The sequence below is a fragment of the Sesamum indicum genome, linkage group LG6 (genome assembly GCF_026168435.1).
Source record: "Sesamum indicum cultivar Baizhima isolate 11 linkage group LG6, ASM2616843v1, whole genome shotgun sequence".
NCBI classification, from domain to species: Eukaryota; Viridiplantae; Streptophyta; class Magnoliopsida; order Lamiales; family Pedaliaceae; genus Sesamum; species Sesamum indicum.
In genome coordinates, this window is record NC_142662.1 from 6,552,023 (window position 1) to 6,561,521 (window position 9,499).

Here is a 9,499-nt window from a genome sequence, read left to right on the forward strand (position 1 = left end):
TAATTTGTAGGGTAATCGACTTAAATAACAAATTTTAGTATTGAAATTTTAATTTTATGAATAATCTCATTTTTGTCTTAATGGTTTTGAAATTTCAGTGTAATGATTTATAATTATTAAGGTAGTGCATTACAACCACCTCCCCGAAATTTGGCAATTCATTTTTTTGTAATAAATTGATCAAAATACTCTTATGGATTAAAAGTTATAATTTTATTTATTTTTTTATGAACTAAGTGGATAATTTATATATAATTTTAAAAAAAAATCAACAACCCCATTTGATTTTTTAATAAATTTTTAATTTCAAAAAAAATTACAAAAGCAAAATTTACAATTTCATACATCCATCCACAGGTTACATAATTTCAACAAATATCATGAAGTAATTATAATTTTTTAAATAATAAGATAATATTCATAATTATGTCAAAATTCATGGAAGATTGTTGTAATTTAACCCAATTATTATATAACTAATTGTTCTTGAAACTTCCCACTTTTTCACTAAAGTGGTAGTATATATTTGATTTATACCTTTGATATTGCTACTACATCCTTTGTTCTTTCCCATACCTATTGATTGTTTATACATCTATACAAACATGTTATATAACTACAAAAGAAAATAAAACGATATCACCGCAAATGACAATTAATAATACCACGCCACTAATTTAGCACATTTAACAACAAAACAAAGATGTAGCCAAATGATTCCAATCAACAAAACAATGATGGTAAAATGATATTAACAATTTCATATCATTCTCAGATAAGAAAATTTCAGTAGGCGTGACGATATAATGGTTGACTTATCAACCCATGGGATGGAACATGATACGAGAGAAGTACAAACCAGCTTTAAGCTGTACAACAGAAGGCAAGGAAACCGTATGGATGGGTGCCAAGCTTCCTTAACATTTTCTCCATTTCACACTAACAGATATCCACAAGTTGCATATAACCAACCCATACAATATGCTGATCTGAAATATCAGCAGATTAGCTTGTAGAAGAGAATTTGGATGAACCAGATGTTGAAGCTCCGGCTTTTGCTGTCGAGTTTCTTTGTTCCTGCAATGATACTAACCCACTAGAAGACACAGATTCCGGCACATCACCAATGTCTAAAGTGTCTGGAAGCTTATCTGATGAATCATCAGGGTAGATCTGTAAAATGTAATTGATACGACATATGTATGATTAGAAAATAGAGACTCCACAGATTAACCAGGTGTAATAATTAAAATATCCACCAAATACGGAAAAACAGATCTTCAATGAATGACCGTACAATTCCATTGAAGTTTTGAACTCATAACCAAATTCCCAATTCTAGAGGGATCACTAAGAAAAGAGGAAAAATGGGTCAATGGAGTGAGAGAATGCAATCAAATGTCACAAATCGGAAATAGGGGAACTCAGTAATTGCATTTAATCAAGAGTTCTTTTTATACCATCGTCACATGAACAAGAAAGTTCAAAGAGAGAAAGAACCTTAACATGGGAAAGAAAGTGAAGCATCCTTGAATCGATCATCTAACACGATAAAGTGTTACCAACCACATGCAATGCATAAACATTTAATCAACCACTAGTAGCACAAAAGTTAATATTACAATCACAAATGCACTTGAAACATAATTAAATGATATGGAGATAAAATTTTAAATTCCGAATGCACATCAACAAGCTTAAAATGTGTGAAATTTGAATAATTCAGAAAATTACTTCTAGTTGATTCAGCATGTCAACTGCAGAATCTAGGTCACATTTGTTGGCTAAATAAACATCAGAAAGTGACTCCTCTGATATGCCAGGAAAATTGATCTGGAGGTATGCTAAGTCCATAAATTCTTGATCAAAATTTGATTTTTCCCGTATCTCATTTGGATAATGTGACGAAGAAGCATAGAATTCACCAGCATGATGACCCTTCCATTTTGTAAACTCGGCAGTTTGAGGAGAACCAGAAGTATGTACATAGTTTTGAGAAACATTTTGCTGCTGACCACGAGTCAACTTATTGTCAGGTTGATGTCCATAGTGTATGATCTCACTTCCATTCTGTAATTCTTTTGCTGTATTCAAAATTTTTCCCTCATCAGCAGCCCTTCTTTTCGAGAGTGGTACATAGGATGCTGCATAGGGATTCAAAGAAGATCTTCCTGTCTTCATTGCTGAAAAATGAAAAAGCATAAATGATGAACGACTTCAACTTAATCATTTAAAACAATAACAATGTACTTTTAGCAATTCCAAGACTCTCGAGCAACTGACTCCAAAACATTGGACAGCTGTAGTCTTTACCAAACAGACATGCACATCACAATTCATGTGCCATGGGTGATATAAAACTAATTTAAGAAATAAATATATATCAAATTTAATGTAAATTACATATATATTTCCCAAGATCATAAAGCAAGCCAAAGAAGTCATTTTGCAAAATCGCTAATATCTGAAGCAGGATCAACTCAGTTAAAAAGACAGATAACATTAACGTCAGCACACTTCGCACGAGGCCCTGAATTGGAGTTAATTATCTAGAAGCATCACACTGCTGTTTCTTATTTCTTCTCTTATTAGGGGTCGGGTGGGAGGAGAGATAAGACGTTAGCAGTTACAAGGGCAACCAGATAAGTCCTTGAAGACCGAGTCAATTCAGAAGGAGCATAATGCGAAAATCGCATATTTGAGAGACCAACATGTGTACTTGAGAATAGTTATCAAATATAAATCCAACACCTAATTTCCTGGAGCAGGATGAAACAGTAAATTATAGTCATTGATCATTTTGTCTGCAACCATCTTCTTGAGAAGTTAAGTCCCCAACCCCCGGCGCTTGTTCAGGGAGTAATAAGCAAGCAAAAGTTAACTTCAAACAGGGTCAACCTTGTAGCTCCATATCCTCGCCACTAGAAATATATAAGGAACTGAAACAACTCAAAAGATCAAGATATCTGATTTGAGGAAGGGCATAGCCGCACAAATTAGAAACAGTTACAACAGAGTCACAGTAGAGCATCTGTTCTTTTCAACAGGGTCCAAATTTATCCTGCGCCTCTTTACAAATGTGAGGAACTGAATGTTTGAAACAGCTCAAAGGTCAATATATCTATCCGACTTGAGGAAAGGGCATAGTTGAAAGAATAGAAAAAACAAGGAACATGGTACCACATTAGACTGCATTCATTCTTTCTGCTGTTAAGGAGAGTTATTATAGAGATTTACAATGAAATACGAAAAATGAACGATACCAAGAGATCGACCCAATTCATTCAACAATTATACCACTCAATAACAGAAATTCCTAAACGTTCAGACTGAAGAACTCAAGTATATGTACTGAAACACCCTTCATGTCAATCAGAACTTCTATGATGTATGGTATACACACCACCATCTAACTTGTTATTTGTCCAAATTCTTATTGGCCAAGAAACCAGTAAAAGATGCAAGGAGAACTCGGTTTAAATCATAAGTAAATCTATGATGCACTTAATTCTCCTTGTGCAGCAGAGAAACAAAATTGTGTTTGAATTCTTCTTTTTCTTATTCTTAAAACTTCCTTCTGTTGTCATCAGTCATAAAACCTAAAATATATCAACTCGGCAGATAAAATACTCATAAAAGAAATAACTCATTCAAAAATATCAACAGACTTCTTATTTCTTTTCACAAAAAAAAAAAAGCCACGAAAACACAAAATTCATGCAGGCCGCCGTACATATACAATATCAATTAACAACGTCCGACAAAACTAACGCCGCCGATCGAATCAAATAAAGCCAGAAATCAGGTGTAAAAATGCATGATCTCATATAAAAAACAGGAAATAATTCGCAAGCTAAATCAGACGAAATTCATAATTAAACCGCGAAAAAATTCCACAAGTACGTTAAATTAAGATGATATATAGCTGCAAAAAGAATTAAAATTTATTATTAAAAAAAAAAAAAAAAACTTACACGCTGAGACAAGAATTCCAGGAGATAGCAAATTCTGGAGACGGAGAAAACCCTATATTTCGTGATCCCTTGAAAATTGGAGACAGAACTGATAGAGAGAAAAAGTTTGAGGGCGAATTAACAGACAAGGAAGGAGAGAAACAAAAATCAAAAACGGAAATGGAAATAACCTTTATCACTAATATATATATATATATATATATAGTTATTTTCCACGGTCACTCGTGTCGTTTTCCGGATGATGACGTGTGTTACTTTGTGGGTCCCGCTTACTAAATTTGTCCATTGTTTGTATGCAATTATGATTAATAGGGTGTACGGACCAACTTAGAAATTCCTTCAATATATTTCGTAAATATTTAATAACTCATAAGTTATTAAAATATTTAGTATAATTTTTATAAAATATGAGTTCTGCCCCCCAAAAAGTAGGCTATTTTCACATAAGCCCTGTATTTTGTTGTAAATTCATAAAGAGACAATTTTCCAGTTATCTTTCACAAAGCAGAGTGGATGAGCTGATACAGTGCAAGCAAAGACAAACTTCCATGGCATCAGCTCTTTCTTCAATCAGTTCGCGCCATTCTCTCGCTCCAAATCTTCCCATCTCCGGGTATCTTTTTTTTTGCTAGACTATATACTACAATGTTATCCTCTGTTTGTTTCTTGATTCTGTGTTTTATCTTCTGTTGGTCTACAGGAATATAGCTCACAGCATGTCTGTTTCAACCAAGAAGAGACCTAAAGTACGTGGAAAAATGATAAGAGCAATTGCGAGCTTGAGTGATTCTTCAGGACCCTTTTCGCTGAATAGGATTTTGAGGAGGGATGTAATATTAATGGGATTTTCTTCTTCGCTCTCTCTAATTTTCCCAACTTTAGGTAAATATTGAGAAATTCATTCATTTTCCCCTCATTGGAAGTTTTTACTGTATAAAGGAGTCTAATATGCGCAAGTTCTCTGGCCTCATTTGTTACTGTTAAGTGTTTTGTAATATATTTTTATTCTTTCTAATTTTCTCCAAGTTGAAAATTGATTCGGAGTTTTTAATCTATATTTTCTGAGATGTTGAGTTCTATTGATGTGAGTTTCTAGTGTCTATGAGTAGGTATATTTCTTAGAGACGGATACTGGAGTAATTTCATGGGATGGGATGGTGTGAATTCACAAGAATAAATTTCAGAAGTAATAATTGAACTTAAGTTCCCTGTGACTCAATAGATGCCATATATAAAATGAAGTATGGAAGATTTTGCTCATGTAACCAAAATATGATGTTTTGCATCATGCAATGCAACCAAATGTGGTGTATTTGGATGATGTTTTAGTGAATTGGGGAATCTCATACTGAATGTTTCTGCTGGGACGTATAAAAATTATATGGAGTTCATATGCAACCTCTCTGGAACCTGGGGGAACTATGAGCTACCAAGATTGAACATTACTTTTAGGTTGTACTTTAAATTACCGTACCTGCTAGTTATTCTGCAAGAAGTTTAACAACTCACATGGTTATAAGGCTTTAACGCATACCGGGTATTAATTAGTTTTTCTTGAATGTTGAATTGCTGATGCTGCAGGCTCTGGAGCCGAGGAAGAATTGAAGATGGATCTACTAGTTGATGATATAAATGCTTATTCATATTTGTATCCCACAGAACTGCCTTCCAATAAGTTTGTTTTCAAATGGTAAAATGTTATTTATGTCAGTTAAATATTGGTAATTGATGATTGTGTATAAGATACTCAACTTCTTTACAATTTCAATTATATTTATCATCTAAGAAAATCACGTTAAAAAAAACTGGTGCTAAAATATTAGATTATTATTATTTTATCCAGATAAAAAAAAAAATCATCTAAGATTTTAGCTTTAGTCTTTTGAATGTGATTTTCTGTCTTTCATTAACTAAATTAAATCCATAATTGGATTTTGCCATCTATAACAAAATTTTCATACCACACTGAATATTAGATGATATAAAACTTAAAACCAACCAGGATGATAAGCCAAGTGGGAAATTACAAGTTACCCTGTGTATGCTGTTCTTCTACCTTGTAATTGATGCAGTCAAGCTTAAGCTTGTACTCAGTTGATGCGTGCTGTAGGATATCACTCTTATCTTTTGTGTTTAGAAAGAATATTTACAAAGTTCTGGAGTAGTAAAAGATGATCACCTGCAAGGTTCATGAATGAACTATGTCTGCTAAACCTTGTTCAGCCCCTGCTTGGCAAGTGGGCAACTGAATTTGCAATCACAACTTTTGTCACTATCTATAAGCAGAATTAAATCAGCTGGAAAAAGTTATTTCCATACCTTGGTTTTCCCTAATCCTCAACCTGTAAATACCAATGTCTTCACTTAAACTTTAAATCATGCTTTTCCGTCTTCAAATGTCAAGAAACTTTCCAAGGTTATCTGTGAAAAAGATAAGTGATAATGCAAGTGTTATGCCTGGAGTTTCCTTTTTTCTTTTTCTTCTCCTCTTTCTTTTTGGCTTTTCGTGTGAAATGAATGTTAATAACTTCTTTTTTTTTTAACACAAAGCAGAGTTATATTACTGATTAAGAGAAAATGCTTTCTATTTCATTTTCTTGTATTTAAATTGTAGGAACCTCACTCTTTTCATCTATTTGAAGGGTGGAATCTAGAAAGCCGGAGCGTTATTCATCAGCTGCACCATTGTCCCGTAAGTTAGTACATTCGCATATTTAAATGATGAAAGACCGAAAATTCAGTATTGTTAATAATTGTCACCTATCTCATTAACTTCAGTTATTTCCTTATGTAATTGATGTTTCATGGAACCGGATCTAACTTTTCTTTCTTTTTTTCCTCCGCCTCCCTCCCCTTAAATTATGGGATTTTTGGCACATCATCTATGAGCTTACCCAAACATATTGATTATCATACAGCTGATGCGCGCCTTCGTATCGTCTCTGAGAGGGTTGATTTTATTGACAATCTCATAATATCAGTTTCGGTAATATGGTTCTACCATGCATTTCCCTAGTTGCACAAATAATATTCTGGATTCTTCTTTGAGACTATTACTTAACTCTTTGATTCAGATAGGTCCCCCCAATTCACTATTCCTGAAATCTAAAGACAAAAGTACTTGGCGTGCTAAAGACATTGCTGATTCTGTTTTAGCAGACAAGTCTGCTCTGGTATTTTGCCTCTCTTGTTTCATGTATGTAAGGCTTTGGCCTATCATGTTTTTTCACTTTTCGTGTAAATCCATGTGACCTATAGGATGTATTTAATGATGCCCAACACATAAGTCCTGCTTAAATCTTTGCCTCGTCGTCTTGCCTAAAGTAATCACAGCGACGAGTGGACCTTTTCATTTTGTGTAATAATTACAACGGACTCTACTTTCTCAGTTCAGCTATTCTCTATTAATAATTAGTGATTTTGTATTTCTCCGCTGCCATTGTATACATGTCCCCTTCCATAATGAGAAGATCTCTTCAGGCATGATGTTATGGAACCATGCTGATAGGGTGGGATCGAGTATCCTTAACATAATAAAATAATTGCTGAGGCAAGCTGTTATTGGTCAGAAAGATTGAGTTATGGTTCTTTACCACCAGATTTTCACAATCCCAACTCCTATTTGTCAGCAAATTTGAAAAGGTGGTGAACAAGAACTGTCTAACTGCACCAAAGCTGCAACCTAATTAAATATATCCATTTCAATACCTTAGATCTTGTCTTTCAAACTCAGGAACACATTTAGATTCGCCTCGGAGTTTTTCAACACATGCCTACTTTTTCTCTAATTTGGATTATAATTTATGAAGTGCAATGGTTATGTGCAATTTTTAGAACAACTCGATTTTGTTTACTTCTCTACATTACAGTTGTCTAGCGTGCTGTCTACTTTAGATACTCGTCAATGAGACCATTTTTAGGTTTCATTTGCATCTTCATAGGGCTGCTTCAGTTTGTTCTCTTCAATGCATATCCTGCAAAGTTGGTTTTCCTCTCCCAATAAGTGCTTTGAATGACATTCAACTGTTCTCAACAGCGGGTAACCTCTAGTCAGCGAATGGATGAAAGTTCAGTCCTTGATGCACATGCTGCTACAGTAAGTTCTGTTGCTGCAAGTCGTAGTATTTCAATTACTAAGACTCCAATTCTCTGTGTAAATTCAATTAATTCTGCTTACATCCAGCCTATTTTATGTTATTCTTAGGTTGATGGCGAGCCATATTGGTATTATGAATATTTGGTTCGCAAATCACCAACTAAAACTGTAAGGCTCCTTATTTATTACCCTGTACGTAGTGATGAATGTCAACTGAGGTACTTATCATGATACTTTATGCTGAATGATGCAGGCTCAGGAACCAAACCTTTACCGACATTTTGTAGCTTCCACAGCTGAACGTGATGGTAGGATATCATACTATTTGGTCATCTAACATTTTGCAGGGGATTACTGTTCACACCATTGGGTGCTAGAGTATCCTAATTTTTTGAAATTTGTACTGTTTGGCTAATGAGATTTTCATCAGAGATAGTTTTATCATCTTGATTTCAATTCCCCTACTGGAGAAGCATTTCATTAAACTAACTGACAGTTTTGCCTGATTTATGCTAAATTGATTTCCATTTTTAAATTTTTTGGCTGGTTAGCTTATTGAAGAATTATTGTCACAGGTTATTTATACTCTCTCAGTGCATCAACTCTAAGCAAGCAGTGGGAAAAGGTAAATTTAATTTCTTCTCTGAGCATGTCTAAACCACACTCCCATGCAATCATAAAATCTAGTTCACCCTCTGGACACTGTCGATTTTTCCCCTTGTACAGTACATTGCTTTACTCGATATTACTTTGAAATTGCAATTCCCTTAACATGAATATTCTGTGTGTGATTTTCTTCTGCTGAGTTGAAAGATGGGCAGTCAAGTAAATGATGTCCTTAGTTCTCTATTCAATTTGGACAATTTATAGATAATAATATTTGCTCCAAAATCTACAAGAAATATGGTTTCTCATTTACATTGGACCAGCAATTTGGACCATCTTTCTTGGTTTTTTCCAGGTTTGCTTTCACTTATTCTTGAATCAATTAATATACTATGGATTTCTATGAAAATAAGAGGTAATATAGGGGTTATTTTGACGGGGTTGCTTTGTCATGCAGATGGGACCAATACTGGAGAAAACTGTGGCATCTTTCCGGCTTCTCCCCCCTACAGAAAATTATGTTCCCCCCTACAAGGACCCCTGGAGATTTTGGTGACAGCTCTCTTTCTTCAGCTGCTGCAATCATGCATTTTTCTGATAGCAGAATGTAATCGAGATCGTTATCTGGACCAATGAAAGAGTACTATTTTTCTATGTGGTTTTGTTTTAGCAATAGAAAGATTCCGCATTTAGCATATACCAAATCTATCTCTGCCTCCATTTTTTCTCCATTGAACTTGAGACAATCTTAGCAAATCTTTCCAAGTTGGATGGTTATTGGAGCTTTTCGTTTATGCTTGAAACATAAAATAATTTGGCTGCA

General features: G+C 34.3%; 2 protein-coding genes across 3 annotated transcripts; one reads left to right on the plus strand and one right to left on the minus strand.

Annotated features, from left to right (window-relative positions):
* Nucleotides 1–704: 704 nt before the first annotated feature.
* Nucleotides 705–4,141, minus strand: LOC105164799 (polyadenylate-binding protein-interacting protein 6). The gene is made up of 3 exons (XM_011083571.3): nt 3,975–4,141; nt 1,735–2,183; nt 705–1,173 (listed from the first exon to the last, which is right to left on the minus strand). Exons 2-3 carry the CDS (start codon nt 2,179–2,181, stop codon nt 1,006–1,008), a joined length of 615 nt encoding a protein of 204 aa, XP_011081873.1. The 5' UTR covers nt 2,182–2,183; nt 3,975–4,141; the 3' UTR covers nt 705–1,005.
* Nucleotides 4,142–4,432: 291 nt separating this feature from the next.
* Nucleotides 4,433–9,373, plus strand: PPD5 (PsbP domain protein (Mog1/PsbP/DUF1795-like photosystem II reaction center PsbP family protein)). 2 transcript variants are annotated; one of them, XM_011083570.3, is made up of 11 exons: nt 4,433–4,587; nt 4,675–4,856; nt 5,556–5,664; nt 6,617–6,666; nt 6,893–6,960; nt 7,049–7,147; nt 8,011–8,070; nt 8,179–8,238; nt 8,324–8,378; nt 8,646–8,695; nt 9,134–9,373. In XM_011083570.3, the coding sequence occupies exons 1-11, from the start codon at nt 4,523–4,525 to the stop codon at nt 9,230–9,232; spliced, it is 897 nt and encodes a 298-aa protein (XP_011081872.1). In that variant the 5' UTR covers nt 4,433–4,522; the 3' UTR covers nt 9,233–9,373. The 2 variants fall into 2 exon arrangements, with proteins under 2 accessions (XP_011081872.1, XP_088738295.1); XM_088882169.1 differs by lacking the exon at nt 9,134–9,373 and having other exon boundaries at nt 8,646–9,127.
* Nucleotides 9,374–9,499: the final 126 nt, after the last annotated feature.